Raw genomic sequence first — 23,115 nt, forward strand, 5'->3', positions numbered from 1 at the left:
ATGTGGTTTGTCTCTCTCTTGCCCTCTTCTCCTGCCTCCTCTGAGAATTACCCTCTCAGACAGAGGCAGCAGAGGAACCTCAGTGTAACCACCTCCAGCACAGCCCTTCCTAAGCACGAGCAGAGTCACACCGGGGGCACAGTCACATCATGCCGGACTTGAGCAGCTTCCACGTTACAAAATGGCTCTTAAATGCAGTTTCCAGCTGGTGCCTTTTTGCTGGAGCCTTCAGGGACCTAAATTACCCCAGGTAAATTCTAACAATACACTGGTAAACACATTAATAATGTGACAAAATGTCCACCGCGGCAGAGTGGATATACCACTGTTCCCTGTGAACATCCACACACAAAGAACACCTTGGCATTTTCCTGCTCTGCAAATTAAAACAAATGAGCAGTGCTAACAGTACGAGGAAAGCTGCAAATAAGCACAATAAAAACCAGGGCATCTGTAACTTGTAAACACTGAGAAAAAACTGCCTGCACATTTTCAAACAAGTGGATACAGGTTAGATATATGTCTCAACCCCACTCAAGCAGGAAATTATTTAGTAGACACCGGTTATAACCACAATGAAGCAGCACAACTGGTCCATTATGGTCCTAAAGTCAGAAATTAAAATATTTTCCCCTGTTTGTGAAGCTCTTCAATGCCACAGGCCCAGCGCATGTGTTTTTACACCCAACTGCATTCTGATATCAAGAATTAATGCTATAATCTGTGCAAAAAGGGCATGGGTAGCCCAGGCTCTGCTGATGTCTGCCTGTGTGCAGCCCTTGGAGACCCCCAGTAGCCAGACATTGCTAAGGCTGCATTAAGTTACACTGGGGAGCACGGTGGGACAAGGAGAAAATAAACCACTTCTGCAATCTCTTCCTGAATTATGTGTTGCTCAGCTGTTTCTGATGCTCCAGTATCTTCACTAATTGGTAAGTTCTACCTAGAAAACTAATCATTATCCTAGACACACTCTTCCCTTTCTTCTCTATGCACATGGAAATATGTGCACCACTGCACTCCAGGCTCAAGCTTTCCAGGCCTTCTCTTTGCTTATATTTATACAGCACAAATGAATGAGGGGGGTTTTCTAATCTAAAGGAGTATTTGCAGTGCTGCACTGACTGAAAACAATTTAGTACACATATACACTATCTATGCATCAGTTTCCAAGACCTGTATCCCCAATGACAGGCAATATCCTCAGTGAAACTACCCATGCAGATACAACTGCAAATGTTACAACTTCCTCTGCTTTTCCAGTGCTGATATTCCTAGGCAATGTTCATGTTTATGGTCCAAAGTCCATATCATTACTGTATAAATGAAGGGTAGAAAATATCTATTCAAATTACCTTCAGCTGCGTGAGGTCCTCTTCGGTCAGGCAACGGTCTTCTGCATTCTTGAGCTCTGCATTTGCCCAAGCCTCAATTGTGCCAGATAAACTTAGAAGTTTGTCCCACAAAGCCTGAGCTCTTCCCAAATTATCACAGTAGTTTTCAGTCTTTTCATTGATCTGCCAGGAGATTGATAGAAAACACACACAGATGTCAAAAACGCTGAGTTATGTTCTAAAAGCAAAAGCCAGAACAATAAAAATTGGAACGAGATGAAAACACCCACAAAAACAAGTGCAGCAAAGGGGGAAAAAAATATCTCGTGTCTTCACAGTAAACTGGTCATGGAGAAGATATTTAAATCCCTGCCACACATGTCATCAAACATACCAATCACAACAGCAGCTTGCCAGTTTTAAGGCAGGTTTAGGAAGGAGCCTTGCTCATTAATGTTTATCTACCCCCAGTAAATACCATCTAATCTCAGTATTGATGCACTGCTTAGATCGACAGTGGCAAACATTTCTCACCAAAAGCACCAGCATTGTAATTTTCCAGATTGTCTCCGAAGTCTAAATCCACAGAAGTTGTAATGGAAGCTTACAGATTCATGCAGAAAGCACAAATATTGCCTTTCTGCATTTCCTAGAATTATTTACTGCCAAGGAGTACCCACGACATAAAGCACCTGAGAGCTCAAAAACATTACACCAGTAGACACTCTGCAAGCTTTGCTCTGGTAAACACTTGGATTTATCTCTTAAGAATCTCTGCCATATTGGACTTAATTTATTCCAAATATTACACCCGTGTCAGAATCAATTACTATAATGCATAACAGATAAGACCACCCTGATAATTTACTTTTTACATACATCCAGCCATCTGTCCACAATAACGTTAGCCTCATTCTCGAACGGAGGCTCCTCAAAGCTTCTCATTTTATTCAGCTGGAATTGCAGGTTTTTGCAGATCTGATTTATTTTGTCTACATCTTCAGAGTGATCATTAAATTCTTCTTTTGCCTCTTCAATCTGTGAAACAGACCACATGGATATTTACGAGCATGTTTGCTTATCACTGTTTATTCAGCAAAACAATTTTAACTGATGTGTAGTTCTTTTCAGCTTAGAGAAACAACAGCATTACACAAAATAATCTATTTTGTACACTATGGTGAGACTAGGAATGCATCTTGTGTTGTTATAACCCTGCTAGAAATCCATATCATTCTGTTACTGGCTGCAAAACAGCTGAGTGGGAACTATGGATAATTTATTTCTAAGACAGTCAAAATCACGGTTTGCTTTAAAAGTCATAAGTGCAGGATCCAAGGGGACTATACATCCATACACAGAACCTCGGTTACAGAGATAAACAATGCACAACATAATCATCTGAGACACTATTACAAGTCTAAAAAATACCACCTGGCATTCTGATCCTCAGGTTTCGAACTATTTTTAAAAAAAAAAGCTTAAATCCTACTTAAACACAGACATCATCAAATATGTCACTGCCAGAAACTGAAACATCGTTTTTTCCTTTTTTCTGCTTAAACACTCAACTGCTCCTTTGTGTTTACTTGGAATGTCAGTGTTTACAAACAACATGGAAGCTTCCTGGAAAGGAAACACTGACCTCTAGTGCTAGGTACTTTGAAATTAGCAGCTCTCTTTATTTCCCAGAGACATTCTGGGAAATTACATCTTCCCACACTGACACTGCCAGCTGCTGAGCTCAGGGGAGGGACGGCAGAGCAGCTCTCACAAACCAGAACAAGGCAGAGGACCTTCTCTGCTATTATTTTATATAATCCTAAATAACAAATCATCAGCACTCAAGGACATGACTGCCACAGCAATTTCAGAGCATTCAGAGATTCTGAGAGTAGGAATTGCAAAATGCAGGGTGAGGAGGAAGGGCTGTTACCAGAGAGGGTCTCCATACAAGCAGGGGCTGGGATATGCAGGCAATCTCCCCTGCAGCAGGAGCCCATGAGGTATGAGGTGCCAGAAGTCTCACTGGTGGAACCAAGAAGAAACCCTGCTTCAGCTAAGGGGAGGTGGAACACACAGACACCATCCCATTGCCTGGGGGAAGAAACCACTTACAGTCCTTCTTAAATTTAACCACCCCAGGCACTGCCTAAGAGCAAACGTTCCTGAATGATATAGGTGATGCCTCATCAGAAAGCCTAAAAATAGGGTCTGAACAAGCAGTTATATAACCCAGCCAGGAAATGTGAAACCTGTACAGTAAAATGGTCACGATGGACATGCTGCTCTTCCTCTAATCCAACTATATCCAGTGGTTGTATTCATTTAGCCAAGAAGCTGGCTGTCAAATTTTTTGGCTGAAAAGGTGGAAAACTTTAAACTAAACGAGGGGCTGTCCAGCAATACCTGCTCATTCAGTATGAATACCTCATCAAGTAATGTAAAAGTTACTGTAAATGTTTAACTGCTATCAAAGACAGCTTGGAGCAAAACCAACAGGACTTCATCCCATTTTCATACTAGATCATAGTTCTTCCATGGGGTTTAGACTTTTTTAAATCCCTCTCATTTAACAAAACCTTGATTCATTAAGCAAAACCAGACTTAAATCAACTTAAAACAAAATAAGGGTATAGGGTCTCTAAATGTATTTTGGAGCCAAAGTGAAAGCAAGGTCTTAACATCTGCCCTAAAGACTGAGGGTACAAGGACAACCCTACCTGTGAATGCTCCCAAGAAATGCTTTTCTTTTCACTAAGTTCTTGTTACTCACCTTTGTTATTAGTCTGTTCAAATTCTCCTTCCCCATGTAAGAAGTCTGCTGTGAAAGCACAATCTCCTGTTTCTGGATGATGCTGGTCAGATTCGTTTTGCAGCTCTGGTATTGCTTCAGGAGCTCCAGAACCCTTGCACACTGCTCCTGGCTATTAAAAAGAGACTTATTATTTATGTCCTAAGCATAAAACTGCAGCCTGAACCTCTTGTCTGCTTCCTTCTCCTATATTCAAACATGTGAGAAAAGGGGTGATGAACTGTACCAGTCATAAAGTCTGCAATACTGTGTGAGACCTGGTATTCAGGCAGTTTTTGGAATCAGAAATGCCATTCAACATCACATGCTTCTGATTCAACATCTAACTGTGATGAGATCTGAGCAGTTCTGTTAATATGATACTCTCCACCTGAAAGGTGAGCTCAGACACCAGTACACTGAAATACAGTTTGGAGGAGATATCACAAAAGCTTGGGTGGTGGACAGTGGGAGATGCCACTTCAGAAGAGCCTTCAGTGGGATATGAAAACAGATTATTCCCACTGACACTGTGCATGCCATGAGAATTAACCAGAACTGTGTCAGTCCATGCAAAGCCTCTAGGCATCTTCAAACAACATAATGGAAGGGCAGATGCCCTGGCTGATCAATCATAGCTTTCCCCAGTCCCCACTTGCACAGAGTTATCAAACCAAATTCCATTAGTCTTTTCCTGCATAAGAGACTGTTTTCCCAGCTGTCCTCTTCCATTTGTTTCAGTTTGACTTTTCTTTTTGAATGTGCTAGCATGAAACTCATAGCAAATACAGAAGACACATCATTCTCAGCAGCAGCCAGGTTTTTCTTTGGGATACCAATTAAGTCCAACACTTCACTGCTAAATTATGAGACTGAGATGTCTTAAAAATATACAAAATTCAAGAGCTTTGCCTACAAACTTTGACGTGCAATTCTTGGTTTAGTGATAGTTTACACCATCATAATGGTAACAGTTTCTACTGTATCAATATTTCATTTACTTTAAAGAAAGGTCTAAGGTTTTTTTGTTGGTTGATTTTAAAAGCAAACTTCTTACTTGTACAATACTACTTTAAAATGTAGTTTTTCTCCTTACCATTCAGCAAGCAAGAGCTTTGTATCCTCCCATAACCTCTCTGTAGCTCTGCACTGCTCATTTGCTTCCTCTGCCTTTTTTTCATTGATCTGTGGGAGCTTATTAGCAATTTCTTGCATAGGTTTCATTTCAACAGCAGCACAGTCCAATTCCTTTTCCAATTCTGTTAATGATTTTATCCTTTATTAGAAAAAAATGAAATACAGCCTTATATTAGAGTAATTCTTTGATATGGTTCACAATGTAATTATTAAGTTCCCTAGAAATTCATCGTGAGCTCCACGTGCGATATTAAATGAAATCATAAAAAGTCTAATTTGATCTTTGGTTCACATAATTTGACACAGGCCTTCAGATGAGTTATGCTGACCTTAGTTCTTTGAGAAGGTAATCCAAAAATCTTAAAAGGCAACTGGGTCTGTATGAACATAGTGAATCAGTTTGTATTAAAAGCTAAGTGCATGCTGTCTATCTTACACTGCAGAGTTTCAGATCAGGTGCATCAGTGCACAGCAAGGGGACCCATTTCCCTCTTTGACAGTTTTCTTGCTGAAAACTAAGATCACAACAATCAACCTCCTCCTATTTTTTCTTCCTCAGTGCTTCAAACATACACATAGAGAGCAACTCAAAAGAAAAGAAAAAATGAAGAAGGCTTCCTTACTTAGGCTGCGATGGAACAAATAAAACTACATCCACAGCTTCTGTCAATGCTCCACAGACACTTCAAACTTCAGTGCTCTGAAGGGGCCCTCGAAGGGGCCACAGGCTGACTTGACTGAAATTATGAAATTAAAAGAGCTTTAAAAAAGAAATCACCTTTTCTGAATAGCTGGAATTGTTGGATCCTTCAAGCCTATTTTGTTAATTCTGTCACGTAGATCCTGAATGTTTTTAAGGAGTTCAGCATTTTTTCTGGAAAAAATCTCATACAAGTCTCTTTCTTCTGTAAGCACCTGTTCACTTGGGGGATCATAAATCGTATTTAGCTTTTCAGATAAAGTCAAAACAAGGTTTTCACAGCAAGTCTTTCTCCCACATTCAGCATCTTCCAAACAGATATCAACAGTTTTCAGGCGTTCATCCAAATGTTTGGCCTCTTCTGACATGTGAGAAACTTCTTGTGCAGCCTCTCTCAAAGCTTTTCCCTGTATTTCAGGTTGACCTGGGGGATCTGTGAGACATTTGATGGAAGACTGAATCTTTCTCAATGAGGCCATAAAAGCTTCCAGATCTTTAAGTACTGTCTCGCGGATCTGCATTTTATTGCTCATTTCTTCAAGCTGGTTTTGATAGTAAATCATAATTTTACTTGCAGCTTGCAGGTCTATTGGATTAAATTCATCCCTTGCTGAACTATCTAGGTGTTCCAACTGTTTGCACACTTCAATCTGATTTAATATGGATCTCTGTAGCTCCTGAAATTGAGAGAATGACCAACAGCGTTAGCAAGTGAAAGAAAACTTATATCTGGCACTCAAGTGAACCTATGACTGAAATCCAAATTATACTAGCAGCAAAACAAGTATGACAAACAGGGTAGTTAAGAAAGAAAACCTATTCTGGACTTCAGGGGAGGGAAGATAAAAGAACAAAAAAAAAAATCAAATAAAATGGTATTCCACACACAGGGAATTTGATCAGCACTACTGAAAGCCCAGCAATTTTTGCAGCAATCAGACAAGAAGGAGAGAAAGATGATGAGAGTCCTGGCACTGAAAGCAGCAGGCTCTCACAGCAGGACATCAGTCAGAGCACAGGCAAGCACGGTGATATTTATTACTCTGCCATCTTTTAAGTTCTTCATGTTATACTTTTGCAGGAGACTTACATGTATTTGAAAATCTCTTGGTGCAGTCTGTATGCTCTCTGGTTACAGCCCTCAAAGAGCAGTGTGTCAGTGTTGTGAAACTCCAGCTGTGCAGTGAGCTGGGCAAGAAGTCTGAGTCCTTCCAGCCTAAAATGGTCAGGCAGAGAGTGCACATGCTCTCTGCCCTACAGCTTGAGAGACCTAAACCCTACTTCACTGGAGAGCCAACGGTAGACAAACACAAACTTTCAGTCCTGTGTAGCTGTCAGTGTGCTCAGCCAAGAACAAAACAATATTCACCCTGCCTAATGGACCAGGGCCTAGGCTTTAGACACTGATAGCAAATGAACAATTACTGCATCCATGCAGAACTTTCAAATCAATCCAAAGGTGTGCTCAGATACTTCAGCAGATGTGACACAGGCAGTTCAGATCAGCTCACAAATTAACACCATACTATGCAAATGGCTCCACAAAATTATATAAGGCAGGTGGGAACACTGTAAATCTGCATCAAAGGAAAGTCCTAACACAAGACAAAATGTTCATGATAATGTTTTTTACAGTAGAACCTACTGAGGGTCCCTGGCTGCCTCTACAGGAGCAATGACATTTAAAGCAAGGGTAGTAAAATGCTGTTACAGATTTTTGAAGGTTTAGGAAGTCTTGTCAGCAGTCCCAACCTCCTGAATGAAAATTCCATGAAACTCTCTACTTCCTAGACATTAAAACCTGTTCTGGCTAGGGTGTGGTCTCTGCATCCTCGCTTACCTTCAGTTCCCTATAAGCAAGATCACTATTCATCAGATTAAACTGCTGGATGTCCCTTTTCTTTAGCTGCTGATCCAATTCACAGAGAAGAATGGATTCATTTTCTATTGGCAAAACAATTTCCAAAGCAGTCCTTAAAGAGTTCATTCTGCAAGAAAGGTAACAAAGCATGAACTGGGAAGGCAAGCAAGAAAAGTCACTCTCCATTTTACAGCACAAAAAGCCACAAAAATAATGTAATTGACTGTCTAACAGATCTAATCCTCCTCCTCCTCCTGAGGTCAAAGGAGTTTTTCTTTCATTAATGAGAAAAGCAGTGTGAATCGCTGTGAATTTAACCAGAAGATGAAAGGAAATAACAGCAATATATGGGAATATTGCACAGTGATGTTAGAAAGATCTGGCTCTCTGCTTCTTGGGGAGATTCACACTATCTGCCATGTGCATAGGAACCAAGAAAAATTAAGAAAAACTTAATTTTACGCCATTAAAAAAGGTTAAAAGTTTGCAAGTATTTTCTGTAACACGCACTATTCCCTTCAAAACACACACATTAGTTACAATGAACTATTCCTTAGCTAATATCATAAAGTGTTATTTTATACCTGGTACTAATAATATTCTGAAGCTCCTTCCACTCTCCTTGTAGCTTGTTTCTTGTCTCAGAGAGCACAGCCTGCTGCACTTCAACCCCAAGATTTTCTAAGGTAGATGAGATGTTTTCCAACTGTGTCCAACCAGAACTGATTTCACTCTCTATCACCTAAGAGATAAGCAGCGCTAATTGCATTAACATGATCTTGTTTTTCTCAGAGGACTGGACAGTTCATAAAACTACAGTCACAAGAGGCTCTTACAAAAACAGTGAAAATATCGTCTGAAAGTAGGAGTTTCTATTGTCTTTTTTTCCCTTTAAGATTCCATTTTCAGCTGCATGCAAATCTCTAGCAACTTTTCATGATGAAAATTTCCATGTCAGATGTATGCCTTGGCTACATTTTATAAAGGATTCAATAAATATGAGTCAGCTATTCTTACTTCAAGAATGAAAATATCTCCACTTAGTTATGTTCAAAAGAAAAAAAAACAAAACAACCAAATACAGAACTAAACAAAGTTCTGAGATGCTAGTTAAGCTTTGTACTCCTTTCAAGCAAGGCCTTGAAAAATTGCAGTAATAAACCCTCCAGCATCAATACTGTGCCCTTTGTCATCCCCTTAAGGATCTCACAAATCTAATCAAGTCCGGGAAAAGTTCCATTCCGTACATACACCACTGCCACTTGGTGGTTCAACTCTGCTGACTCCTCCGGCCCTGACCATCTCTATCACTTACCACTCCTGCCAACAGAAAAAGCTGCTCTCCCCATAGGTTTTTTTCCCTATTTTAGCCTGCAGGTAACAAACCAAGAGCCACCAATTTCTTCTTTCAGCAACACTTGAAAAACTCCACTGGCTAAGCAGGAATGCAGTTCTGCTGAAACCCAAACCCTTGATCTCCCTTACACTTCTAATAAACCTGGTGACAAGGATGCTCTTTTTCCCTTGGCAATATATGTAAACACAGAGAGGTGAGGGCTCTACATGAGAAAGTAACAATTTAGGCACCAACTACGTTTTTAGAAGACAAATACTTACCTGTAGTTCAAGCAGCTTATTCTGAAGGCATGAAGTGCCCTTTATTTCATCAGTAAAGCCAGATGCTACTTTATCTCTGCTGATTTGTAACAGTTCCTCCAGGTTACTTCTTTGTATGTTATAGCTAAAGAAAGAGGCAATCACTTTCAGAGAGAATATTACTTCTAATTTAATGGAACGTGGCAGGCTATAGGATTTGCTGACCAATAGATTACCATGCAAAATAAGCACAGTCTATTGCAAATACATATTTTGATGAAGTCTCAAATGAATGGGCACAAATGAGGACATATTAAAGAGATGAGATATTGCTCACCTGGCTAATTTTAAAGTATGAATGTCTGCCTGCATTCTCTAAATTCAATTTTATGAATGTAAAAATGTTGGTTCTCTAAAAACTTGTCACAATTTTTTTACCTTACAATATTTGAAGTTATTAGTAAGGGGGGTACAGACCTTTCTGGCCCAAGTAAAGAGCAGAAGTAAAACTTCTACAGCAATAAGTGTTCTTGTTATAAAATCCTAATGTTTGAAGCATTTAGCAGCTGCAGTGCTTCCTTATCAATTACAGAGAAATATTAAGTAAACTGTAGTAGAAAGAGAACAGAATTCTGCACAGCAAAAGTGCACCCTATGTTTGATATATTCAATTAATCTGTGAATGTCTAGCATAGTATCATCTCCTGATACACATGTATTTTATTTTCTAAAAATTACCTCTCTAACAAAGCTGGTATGGCCAAATCACTGTCTTCCTCAAATTTCTCTGCACAGCTTTCTCCATTGTGATGTTTCACATCCGGTTCCAAAACTATATCTGCAGCGGGTCTTGAGGTCTAAGTAAAAATAAAAAGGTTAACAGTGACCTCCACATTATGCTGTGTAATAACACAGTGAAGCCTAACAGACATCTGTGAACTTCTGAAGGAAGGAATTGCTTGATGTGTCCCAAAGGAGATGAGAGATACCATTCATGAATACAAGATGTGTTTAAACTCAATCATGACCCTAAAGAGCAAATTTCTGAATACTTGCAGCCAGCTCATTCATTCTTTCCACAGATACAGACAAACACCTCCAAGTCTTCATTATTTTTCCCTCCCTCTGTCCTCTGAAACTTGTTCAAATTACTGGGACACTATAGGGGATTTCAATATGAACCCACCTTCTCACATGACTCTCATCTGAAAACCATTTTTAGCAAAATATCATGCAAGGCTGGAGACTCACATCTCCTTGGGATGCCAAGTCCTGTTCCTTGCATGTTAACTTTTAATATTTACTTAATCTACATTCACAAGTATAGGGGGGTTTTGATTTCTGTGATAGGCTTGAGGTCCAACCACAATGAAAATAGTAAGAGAAATAATCACTTTTTCCTTTTGGCAATGATCTCCCTTTGACAGAGCACTGTTCTTTAACAGTAAGTCTGGATTTCTTACCTCCTGTACCGAAAGGTTATCGATTTCTTGAGAAGAACCAGGCTCTTCTCCATTCTCAGAAGCAATAATGGAGCTCCTACAGTTTAAAAGAACGAATTATGAAATACAAAGGGAAAAAAGAAACCCTAGCCAAAGATTAAAAACATTGCAGCTGTGATGAAGGGTAATCAAACACCGTACTTGCTAGTTCATGAAACTTAATACTAAGTGTTTAAATGTACAGTTTGTCCACAGTAATGTCCTCGGTAGCACATTTACACTACCACAAAATCTAGCTGTATAAATGATTTCCATGAAGCTACAACACATCGTGCCCTCAGTCACCCACCCTTTCTGAGGTGCCTGTCCTATCCCAGCACGAGCCAGCAGCGCCGTGGAAGTATCTGCCACCATTTGCTGAACCTTTTCTAGCTTTTGTTCACAGTCTGCAGTGAGTGCCTGTATTCCTGGGACAGTTTCTTCTGACAGTCTTCCCAGTATTTTAAGGTCTTCTAATGACTTCTGAAGTTCCCTCAGGCTGCCTTCATGTGAAAAAGAGGCCTAAACAAAGAAAAATGATATAATAAACTCATGTTAATTCATGAGGATATGCAATTATTCACATACATTTTTTTCTACTTCCACTATCTTCTCGGATGAGCGCACTTAAAAGTGTAAGCTGTCAAACCAAGAAAGAAACACCTATTTTCTCTCAATTCTTTCTCAAACAGAGTCAGGACAGAAATCAGGGTTTCTGGCAACATGTTCCCCAGCTGTATTCACAAGACTACACTGAGTCTTGCTTGATTTTGAAATTCATTATGTTACTACAATTTTCACTACTTTGGTCCCAAAGCCTTCTTCACCCTGACATCAGACAGGCATGTCCCATTGACTGCAGAAAAAAAAATAGAATTTTTAAAAAATATTTCTCATCAATTATTATACTTATTAGGGTAAAATCCGGATATATCAAAATCTGAAAAAAAAAAGGGAAAAAGATACCATCTACTTAACGAGGAGTTAATTCTAAAACTATGCAAGAACTCTAATATCTGCAGTCAAAAAAGGTAAAGATATAATTTGAGTGATCTCTTTGTTCTGTGTTTATATAACATAGAGCACAAGAGCCCTGTTTCACAAGAACAGGCTGCCATAATGTACCTAAAAAGGAGGAAGAAGGACAGCAAAGCATCCACAAAGAGAGGTAAGTGAGCAGAAAAAGAATGTCTCAGGTACCTCATGTTCCTTGATGAGCCCTTTGGTTTTATCCATACTTAGGAGTTTCTTCTCTTTGCCTAATTGCTTATTGATTTTTTTTAAAGTTGCATTAAATTTCTTTTTTTCCCTTTCTACCATGAGCTGGACATAGGATATAATTTCCTGACGAACAGCCTGCAAAATTCAAAACACATTGTTCCTGTGAGATGGTGAGACAGTGTTACACAGCAAATAAAAACCTCAGAACATAATGTGACAAAAAAAGTGTTTTTCTAAGATACCAGGCCTAATGAGAACAGACAGTGGATTCTTCTTCCTGTATTATCTCACCTCCCATCTCCTGCGAACATCTTCTTCCACAACCAGCTTTTCATGATCAGATGAAATATTTTTCAGCTGTTCAGCTGCTTTCAAAAATTTCTCAAGAACTTTGTTGTCCAGAGCATTAAAAGCTTCCTGCAAAAAAGGCATCATAATGAAAAATAAACAGAACTGAATGTAACTTATTTACCTAATAAAATTACATCAGTAGCATACAAAAGTTGTGCATAATGAATGTATACATTGCATGTATGGGCTGTGGTGGCCCTTGTGTGGGTGACTGCAAGAGCATTTTCCACCCCTGCACATCTGCAAAAGGTTGCAGACACTTTCAAGTGTGTGCTTTATGGAGAAAAGCAGGTGTTGATCTTGCAACTTCTCTTTTAGGGGCAAATTTGACATAAAAGAAGAAAGATTAAAGTCCCTGAACTGAGACTCTTTTCTAGGGAATCTACGTGGCCATGTCCCACATCAGCAAGAGGGTGAAAGGTCTCCATCAGCATGATGGGACCCTGCAAGATGGCCTGGAGTGAAGCTCTGAGCCCCTCCTGGCACATGGACACCCAGGTCTTGCTCTGCAAGATGAGGCAACACAGATTTTGGGCACTTCCGTTTTTTATATCCCTTTTAGAGATACACATTTTGAGACTGAACACTTCATTTACCAGCTACCCTCTGGAAAAAAAAGAGGAGATTCAGTATTTATTATCATGCTTTAAAGACCTGTCCAAGAATTCAGGCATGTGATTCTTGATGGGAATCTTAATTATTGATCAAGAAAAAAAATTGGTTGTAGTTCAGAACACGATGAGTTCTGATAGAATAATGGAGTAATTTAAGACAAGGCACTGAATAAACTGCCACACAGATTTATGTTTCTTCATTCAAGTTGTCTGCCAAGTTAATATACGCTGACAGTGCTAAATCACTACATTTTCTCAGCTAAATTAAGCTGAGAAAAGCATTAATAGCTACCAAAAAAAAAATCTGATCTTTTTCTCACTGTGGAACCTTAAGACTTCTAGAACCCACACAGCACTAAGAAATACTTAAATTCAGCTGGTTCAGAATACAAACCCACCTCGTATCTTGAAATACATTCTTCTGGGCTTAATTTTTGACTAACAAGTTGCACAGCCTTTGAAATAGAGACCTCGAGCTCTTTCTGGGATTCTTCAAAATTAAGCAAAGCCTCCTTTTCTGATGGTCTCTTCTCAGATTTGGACAGCACGTTGTTCATGTCACCCATGACAGCCTTGGAAGAAAGAGACTCTTTTCAGAGCATGCTTGAGTGTCAGTAATTACATAAAGTTATTGCTTCATCACATCACTCAAGTTTTTCAAGTTGAGATATGATCTTTGAAATGTTCTAGATTTTGCCCTGGCAAAAGTCTGGGAGACTCATTCCAACAGTATAAAACCTTTTCTATTTTACATGACTGATAAGGAGTCTTCCCTATCACATAATGCTAAAATTAGAGATATCTCTGTGTGTACAAGGTGCAGTAACAACAAAAAAGGAGTACCTCGATTTTGTCTCTGGCTTCTTTAATTCGTGCCTCCAGCCCAGTGGTGTGAGAATGCTGTTGAAACACCTGACTTGGAACATTTTGCATCAGGGATTGCAATCTCTCTTCTGCTGCCACAACTTGTTCTTGGCATAAGGTTCCTCTTGCAGCCAAACTCTGGTTGAAAAGAAACCATCAGAAGCCTTTACAGTGTTTATGTCTTTTTGTTTAAATGCACTGAATGACAAAGCCAGTCTTGATCATGGATGGTAAATATTTGGTCAAGGAAAAACCTTATATTCCAATTATGGTCAGTGTATTGCACTGCAAAATCTCTGTGAGGAGAGAAAGAAATTTGCTGCCATCCACAGGGGATTCTGTTTGCTGAAACAATTTCTTTCTGTCAATGTGATACCTCCCATGTCTTTGCCTCAGAGCCAACATTCTCCCATCCAAACAGCTTTCCAAATGAATGTACAAATCACACATTTGGATATGCATTGTCTGGCCATGAAGTCATCCAAAAGTAAGTACATACCAAGGCTCGGATTTTCTTGTGCTATTCAGTACTAAAAGGCAGGAAGCAGCTGGGTATTTTGCATGCAGGAGCAGTGTGTCATGTTTGAATATTTATCATGAAATGTCCTTATTAGAGCTGTTCTGATCTATGAATATTCAACACATTTTCCTGTTTGAAGTTGTCAATTAGCATTCTTCTAATGATAATCAGTGCTTTATTCTGGTTCCTGACCTATTGGCACTGCAGGTAACAAGCAACCTGATCTCTCTTGCTCCCAGACGTGGAGATACAATGCCAGTCACATTTTTGGAGGCTGTATTTCATGGTGTCTTTTGTTGCTTCATGGTTTTTAACAAACTAGTGTCACAGTGCAAAACGAGGCTTATTTTATAAACATATGCCCATGATTACACAAAGATGAGTAGATTCTTTTCACCATCTAACACTCCTAAATCTGTAAAATAAACACAATGCGAGAAGGCACAAACCAACAGTAAACTAACACTGATTCTGCTTCACAGTTATTGTAGGTAGATTTAATGAACTGAAGAGTATTTCTGTTTAATTACAGCAGTTAGACAAAGGAGCTTCAATGAAGCATCCTTCTGGTGGTCACCTTCACACTATTAGGTTATACAGGCCTTGTGGCAGAAATAGTAAAAGCAACATAAGATAGTGCTTCAGTTTCTCCAGTGCAAAGCTTGGCATCTTTGTTCAGTGTCATCTTCGTTGGCAGGTGAAGAAAATAAATCAGACTTTGTATTGAAGTTGCTGAGTTCTGTACACGTATTTTCACCTGCCATCTGCTGGGGACAGTAATCCCTGGCAGAGAGATATGGGAAATAGAGACTAGTGGAATTTCTTGTTAGAAATTAATTTGTGCTTGCTGTGGATATTTAGAGTAACTGCCTATAAGCTGATATTCCCAAATTACCGCACATGCTGCTGAAAATACTTCAAGTATCCCAGTTTTTGACAAGTAAGCCTTGAATAAAGCCAAGTTGTCCCAGACCTTCTCCCTGCACTGGAGGGTAGATGATAAAAGCACTGTATGACCAGGAGAAATTCTCAAATTGTCAACTGCTCCAAGTGCTGTGCTGGACAGGAGTAATTAATATCACTCAAGAACAAGCTGCTGATCAGTGGCACCAACAGCACTTCATTGGCACCTGCTTGTCATCTGGACACACTGATGTTGGAAGATTCATTTACAGCTCATCTAGGAGCAGTCCTGAGAAATAATATCAAAGCACTGGCACTATCTCAACTTTTTACCGGCGTTACAGCACAAAATCCACATAAATTTCTGCTTCACTGATGATGGCCCATTCTATCCCAGCCACAAATCTGTGCTGAAATATGAGAATCTGATTAATGAGTATTTTAAGCAGTATTTGCACCTGCAAACGTTCCTCTGTCTCAGGTTCCACAGGCCCCTCGTGACTGATCTTGCCAAGCAGACATCCAGTCTCTGCTGCCCACCTCTCCACCTCTCCAAGGAGCTCTTCAATTTTCTCCAGGCTCCCTGGAAGTTCCTTGTTTATCTCAGCAGCGTTTGTACTGCCTTCTCCAAGCTATAAACAAAGAGCAGGATAAGATGTTCATTCCCATCATCAATTCATGGGTCCCTCCACTACCCTCCTCCAACACAGTCACCACTTCGGTTATTTTCCAGCTTCAGCACCCGACAGGGATCAAAGGAGAAATAAATGCCAAACTTATTGGTAAATTAACAATGTGAGGCTCAGTTCCTCAAACTTGAGGGCAGGTGGGACAGTACAACTTGACCCCATATTTCTCCTCCCCTATAAGCAGCCACAACCACATTACTAAGGAGAATAAACTCCTGGGCTGCAGCATCAACCAGATCATGCCAGGGCATTGTCCAAGAGAACAATACCTGATGTTGGCCAAATAAAGATCAGGAACTGTGCTAACAGTTTTATGGTACTGGCAGTCACAAGCCAGAGCGCAAGCATTTGGCCTTGCCTTTTGATATTCAAAAAAAAAAAAAAAAAGTAATATATATGATAGGCATAATGTCCAAAGCAATGCCAGAAAATTAACTTCTCAAGTCCTTAAGACCTTCTAAGGTGCAAGAAGGCTCTCTCTCACTCATTCCTCAATGTATTTCCTAAAAGCATCTCTTATTAAGGGTTTCTTTAGCAAACTCTGGATTTCCCTCACCCTTGGGAATATGCTTCCTCTTATTTTATTGCATTCTCACTAAGCTCATCTCATATAAAAATGTAGTTTACTGTCACAGCGGTATCTAAATAAATGTCAATGAAAGGTTCAACTTAGTAAATTAAGAGCTCTAGTATTCCTAGGCAGAGTGAAAATGTCATTCTTGTGAAAGCATTCTAGGAAATGTAATATATGTAACATTAGGCAGGTAGTATAGGAATTTACAGCAGCCTAAAAACCTATCAAGCGAGCTGGTGAAAAGTTGTACAACCTCAGAAATATCTATGCAGCAATAATTACTGTCTACTATCTGAGACAGAGATTATAAAATTTAGCAAAGGCTCACAGGAGAATCAAATTCTGCAATAGGATTTCCTTTCGTAAGTGGTTTTAAAATTTCAGTTTAAAAATGAACATTTTCCATCATATTATAAAGAGCACTTAATAAATGAGTCACAAAGACTTGGGATGCCTCTGTGTATTCTCTGTTCCTCCTGTTTTAAAACTAGGAATATTCAGTTGACTGAAAGACTGATGAATCTCTGATTAGCAAGCTGATAAGTCTAGAAAATTACTTTGAAGGCTGCATGGCAAAAGAGTCATATGAAACTAGTAACTCACAAAGCGTGTCCTCTTGATGAACTTTGCCCATCTCCTGTTCAGTTTCTTCAGCTCTTTGGAAATATTTGATCCAACTTGCTCTTTGCTGACTTCGATGAGATAATTTCCAGCTTCATTTAAGGAACCATGAATTGAATTCCTCTTTGCCAGGACCTCGGCAGGGATCTAGACAGAGGCAGTGAAATAATTTAAAACAGAATCCTGTCAAAAGTTTATTTCCAAAATGAGTAACAGAAAAGCAACAAAAACAGCCACTGTCCCATATAATGCTTTCCTTCCTGGAGGCTTCCAAGTACCTCTGTCTGCCATCACAGAGAGAAATCCAACCACATACCTCTTTCGGATGCTCATTTCTGTTTTCTTCCAGCCACGTCTTTAACAAGTGATTGTTTTCTGTATAATTACTCCAGGAGGACAGGACTTTCTGTAAGGTGGTATTTACATTGGAAATATAGTCTTTGCACGTGGAAATCTTTGACTCCACTGTCTTAAAAAGTTTGCTGATTTCTTGAGGGTCTCCGCCTAGGACATCAAACAGGGATCATCGTTATACATTTGGAAACAGAGAGGTTAATTAAATAGAAACACTATTTACATAGAACAGTAGATGGAATTAAAACTGGTGACAGCACATCAGTTCAAAACAGAGGTCTTCATATCAACTTATGTGCACAAACTTACCTAAATCAGGACCACATATGTTTTTGTTTTTCAGATCTTCACAGATTCGAGTAGCAGTTTCTAGTTGTGCTTCAAGATTCTTTTCTTCAATGAAATTCTGCCCAAAGTGAAAAGCAATTGATATAACTAACACTGAAGCACATAAAACTGGGTAAGAAATATAGCTTGGGACACTTTTCAAATATGAGCCTACAACCTGCAAGTTAAAAACAAACCGAGCAAAGCCCATCCAGCAACTCAGCTGCACCCTTCAGTCTGAAACAGACCTGTTCTTCTGTTTTCCTTGTGCAGAGAGTAAGGTTAATGGGAATGTTAATTCCTGAATGCCATTGCCTGAGCCACAGCCCTGCATGAGTCAGGACTGCTTGTTTCAAAAAGTTACAGCCCGAGGGCAATACTGAGAAATAACATCAGTCAGATGATCAAGTCAGGCAGAACTTAGTCATGTAAGTCCAAGAAGTGCTAAAAGTGAAAAGTGGGTTTCTCTGCACAGAAATATCAATGTGCCTAGTTCCTGCCACAGATGAAGTAAGATCCAAACTGGGCAAGAAAAGGGGGAGAGAAGAAAAATGGGAACAGAGGAGGAGACTTCTGCTTCGCACATCCACCCGGGGAACGAGGGTTGATCCTCAGCCTCTCTCTGTCTGAGCTGCATCTCACCCCCAGAGTTCCCCACTCGTACAAAAGTCCTACCCAGCAGGCTACACAACAGCCTCCCCTGCGGCCTCCCTCCACCACATCACCACTCAGTCAGGACTTCATATCATGGGAGCAGCAAGAGAAACCAGCAACAAGCCTTAAACTCCCCGGGAAAGCTCTATATTCTATCAGCTTGAGCAAGACCATGAACCACAACTGTAGAAATAACAAGATAATGAGTATTTATGAAACCAACTGAATCAACAACCTCTGCTCAGATTAACTCTGTACTCCCATGTCACCACAGGGTAAGGTTGATACTGCTCAGGAAAACTACTGTTTTATACAACTTGTTGCCTTCTTTTACAGTTCTCAGGCTGGTGAAATTCCCACTAATTTAACAAGGGATTTGCCACTGAAAAGCTTCTGAGAAACTCTTTAGAAACTCCACTAAGATGGAATTCATATTCCCATTAACTGGAGATGGGACAAAACTGATGCCTTCAGTTTTTATCTCTGCCTTTATTCCTGATGCAATACTGTTTGTCAGTATTTGTCACAAGACTACATGTGGCATCATTTTAGTAATTTGACTCCTGAAGCTGAACTAAGCACAAAATTTAACAAAACAGGACAATTCATATTCACCATTAAGCATAAGGAGGTAAAGAAGCAGGGAAAAGGAAGAGGCAACAGCAAAAGGCAGTGTTAGGCAGCAAAGTGAATAACGGTTGGTTTTGAAGACAGCAACTCCTGAAACTACCCAGGAGAGGTTTCTGTGGATTGGAGACAGGGAAGAGCTGCTACTGCTGGGTTAAAAATTGTCTAGAAAAAAATAAATCTTCACAATAAAAATAAAAAAAAGGCAGAGAGAAAAATTACAGTTGTGGCTTGCATTACTTCTCCAAACTGAAGAAAGAACTCCCGTTCAGAGCAAAATGGGAAGATGTAAGGGGTGAAGTAAGTTTCTGTGGAAGTCTACCTGCCCTTCTTTGCATAAATCCCAGATCTCACCAGTCCACCATGCTTCTAACAACTACCATAGTATCTTCTGATGAGAAAGAGATAAGCCTGAATCAAAGAGAGCTGGGAAAGAAGAATTACTGTCAGGGTGTGATACATGTATCTTAAACTTACATTCCAATTTTTCAGCAGTGATTCCACAGACTCTTTTGATCCATATTTCATGTCCCAGATATTTAGCTTTAACGTCACCTCATTGGCAATAGCTGAGCACAGTCCATAGTGGTACTCAAGAAAAGTGCTGGAGTTTGTGAAACGAATATTGCTGAATCTACAAACAGAAAAACATTCCAAAAGTTTTTTCATAACCATCGGATACACAAGGCATTAACATACAAGGTTTTTACCCTAAAAACTCAGAATTACACATATGTAAATATTATTTTGTTATGAAAGAATAACATTTTAAGATAAGAACAACTCATTTTTTTAAGCAGCAACAATTTTAGTCAATATTGTCTGTTCAATGTATGGAAAACCTTAAATGCCCAGAAAAGGGGCATCTGCCATCTCTATGTCAAAGTATCTCAGGTTATAGATACAGATTTACTGGCCATATTTGAAAATCCTCCCAACAGATATTTGGGACTGTACAAGCTGTAGATCTCAGTGATTTTAAAAGGTGGAAATCCCCACCACCAGGGAAATGTTTACATTCAAAATATTCAGGTTTCCTATCCCTAGTAGGTGTTTCCTATCCCCACTACCAAAGGGCATCTAAAAAGGTCCTGTTAATGAGCTCCACTCTGTACACATAATTACCACTCATTGGACCAATGAGAGATCCCTGCCTGCTCCACTTGATAGTCTGTGCTTAAGTGGAAAATGCTCTTTTTCTGGAAGGCATGGATAAATTATGTGCTTTTTTCAGAACAGCAGAACAAGTCAATAGCAGAGCTAGAATACAACATAGTCAAAGTAGAGGAAATATAAGCATCACAACCTTCTTTTCATTTCCTCTAATTTTTCAGGCAAGACCAGTGGCATATTATTCTCATCTTCGTTCTTAAATGACTGAAGGGTGTCCAAGTGAGAATCAAAACAATCCATCAAACCCTGGGGAAAAAAAGACATAGTAAGGCATTCATTTCATCTAGAGCATTTCATCTGGGAACCTGCAAGTCACCTGCCATTAGGGTGAGAGCTATTAAGAACTAGCCAGCAAAAGACAATCTTCCAGTGCCTTTACTCATTAAAGTGCAATAAAAGTATTTACCTCATCACCTTCTAAAAGGCATATTTAGTGCAGGACTACCACATTTCTCTTATCACTGTGCATCTAGTTAAATATAAGGAACATGAGCCTACACTACTCCTACTATCAGTTTTTTCTGCACTTTCACCATCACCTTTAGGACATAAAAGTGTCATTGTAACAGTTTCAGGATATTAAGTTGTTCTTAGCTATGTGTCAGCAAAGACTGACAGCAAAACCTGTTGAACAAACCGGTCATGTCACTTGCTTAATAGCTCATCTGACTGCTCAATAAATTTCTGTCTAACACCATGATGACAGCACATCAAATTAACCACCTGATGGCCAGTATCACACGACAGGGGAATATTCTACAGGCATGTGTCTCAGCACCAAATTCCCTATGTAGAAATAAAACATAAAATGCATTGCACAGAATATAAGCATATTTGTAAGAGGCACATCAAGAAATACGATGAAAGTCCATTTTTATGTAATAAAACTTGCTAGGAAGCATGTTAATGGAAATGGCTAAATCCAGGGACAGCCCTCAACCACAAAAATAGTGCACAGATTTTAAACATTTGATTTTGCAACCTTAACGCTATACAAGTCACGCAGGAGCATTGGTGGGTAATTCTCTAGACCTTAAGAAAAAGTAAAATTTCCATTATAAGGCACCACCTTGGCAATATGATCCCTGACTAGAGGACTGACTAGAGGAAGGAAGGAGAAAAAAATTCTCAGCAGAATGACTTCCCATCAAGAAAAGTGAATTTGACAGAAATGAAGTATTATAGGTTTCTTCTTCTCAAGGAATGTAATGATTTTTATCTACATATTCAATGGCAAAAACAAAACTCCTTAACAAATTACATCTCCATCTTTGTCTCATTCTTAAAAACACTTTAACTACTTAGGCTGCACAACAGAAATTTTGGATCAAATGGCTAAAGGCTGGCAAAGGAGTTAAAAAGCCCTCTCTCATCAGGAAGTGACTAGCAACAGCACAAAAAAGTGGTGTTATCAAGCCACTTGCAAGAACCTCCACTGCCCATTATTTCAATTCTCTTTAAGGACTTGCCAAAAAAAAAAAAAAAGCAGACTTGTTCATAAAAAAACAAAGTATGGCATTATGATGATCAACAGGCATCAACATATCTGCTCTTTCAGAGTTTTCAAACTCAAAAAGATGTTTAAATTATTATCAGTGAAAAATTTCAAGATCGGAATAAATAACTTGCACGGTATCGAGGTATCAAAGTATCTCCTACTGCCTTGAACAGAAATACTGAGTGATTCAGCAAATATTTAACTTTAAACAAATTTGCTGAACTCACTGGAATGTAACCTTGAGCTCAAGTGCTTTTCTGAATAGGTATGCATTGAGCACAGATTTAAAGATAAGGATGCAATTACCCTGTGTTATTACTTAACAAATAAGTTGCAGGAACCACATAAAAAAGAATACCATAATTTACTCATTCAGGTAGTATTCAAATTTAATCTCACCCTAGTGAAGTCAGAAACCTTCCTTATAGACCCATGCAGTTATTTAATTAAACTCATCATTCTTCAAAGGTATGTTCAGAAGAGCTTTTCATCTTCAGAAGATAAACATACACACCCCACTTCCCAAAACGTCAAACAGCAATTCCACAACAAGTGCTTTGCTGGGTCAAACTGAAGCAGAATGTTCCTTTGTGATCAGCATACCTTAAGTATTACAATTTTTTCTCTGAAGAGAGACATTGCTTTAAATGGGTCCTGCAAATCAGGCAAATCTTCTGCCTGCAGATGTTCTACCTCCTGAAGCCAAGCCTCAATGCTACCCAGAGGGGAGGGCAACATCTGGTCCAGCTTCGCTTTCCACTCGTTAATCTTTAAAAGGAAAACAAGTGATTAAATTTCTCACTATTATTTTCTTCTCCATCCCCAAGATACTCATAAAAGCTGCATAAACTGACACTCCAGACATCCCAGAAACCCACTCCCCACACCTGTCACCCTTCAGGAAAGGAGCTTCCAGTGAAGTCAGCTGCAAATAAGTTATGTTTATCTGAAGCTCAGGTTTCCTCCCAGCCTGTAACCTCTGTAACACCACAGAGAATTTGGTGTAACTCATCCTTCGCTGGTGACCATCTCAAGGCCCAACAACTGGAAAATTTATAGTAAACTAGTTGCAAAAATAGAGGGGAAACAGAAATGAACAGCTTTCTGTCATGAGGCTGACAAAAAAGCTCTTCCAAAAAGAGCAATTACCAGCATGGCCCAACACGTCCCTATTTGTGGCAGAGGGATCTAACACAGCCAACCTCACTGCAAAGCACTGACC

The 23,115-nt window shown here is 39.4% G+C and overlaps 1 protein-coding gene across 1 annotated transcript in view; it reads right to left on the reverse strand.

Moving 5' to 3' along the window:
* SYNE2 (spectrin repeat containing nuclear envelope protein 2) overlaps positions 1-23,115 on the reverse strand; it is a 149,463-nt gene that overhangs the window by 121,665 nt on the left and 4,683 nt on the right. Inside the window, exons 6-27 of the mRNA XM_027716626.2 lie at positions 22,497-22,661; positions 20,529-20,641; positions 19,700-19,856; positions 17,924-18,020; positions 17,577-17,764; positions 17,243-17,407; positions 15,835-16,008; positions 13,933-14,091; positions 13,488-13,661; positions 12,416-12,541; positions 12,104-12,259; positions 11,214-11,425; positions 10,886-10,961; positions 10,161-10,279; positions 9,444-9,567; positions 8,411-8,568; positions 7,806-7,953; positions 6,044-6,642; positions 5,225-5,404; positions 4,111-4,261; positions 2,214-2,372; positions 1,356-1,517 (exon numbers count right to left, since the gene is read on the reverse strand). Coding sequence (XP_027572427.2) covers positions 1,356-1,517; positions 2,214-2,372; positions 4,111-4,261; positions 5,225-5,404; positions 6,044-6,642; positions 7,806-7,953; positions 8,411-8,568; positions 9,444-9,567; positions 10,161-10,279; positions 10,886-10,961; positions 11,214-11,425; positions 12,104-12,259; positions 12,416-12,541; positions 13,488-13,661; positions 13,933-14,091; positions 15,835-16,008; positions 17,243-17,407; positions 17,577-17,764; positions 17,924-18,020; positions 19,700-19,856; positions 20,529-20,641; positions 22,497-22,661 — 3,762 coding nt within the window. The remainder of the gene's footprint in view (positions 1-1,355; positions 1,518-2,213; positions 2,373-4,110; positions 4,262-5,224; positions 5,405-6,043; positions 6,643-7,805; positions 7,954-8,410; positions 8,569-9,443; positions 9,568-10,160; positions 10,280-10,885; positions 10,962-11,213; positions 11,426-12,103; positions 12,260-12,415; positions 12,542-13,487; positions 13,662-13,932; positions 14,092-15,834; positions 16,009-17,242; positions 17,408-17,576; positions 17,765-17,923; positions 18,021-19,699; positions 19,857-20,528; positions 20,642-22,496; positions 22,662-23,115) is intronic.

Source organism: Pipra filicauda, unplaced genomic scaffold, assembly GCF_003945595.2.
Source record: "Pipra filicauda isolate LSUMZ 115617 unplaced genomic scaffold, ASM394559v2 scaffold151_size3305965_pilon, whole genome shotgun sequence".
Classification (NCBI taxonomy): domain Eukaryota; kingdom Metazoa; phylum Chordata; class Aves; order Passeriformes; family Pipridae; genus Pipra; species Pipra filicauda.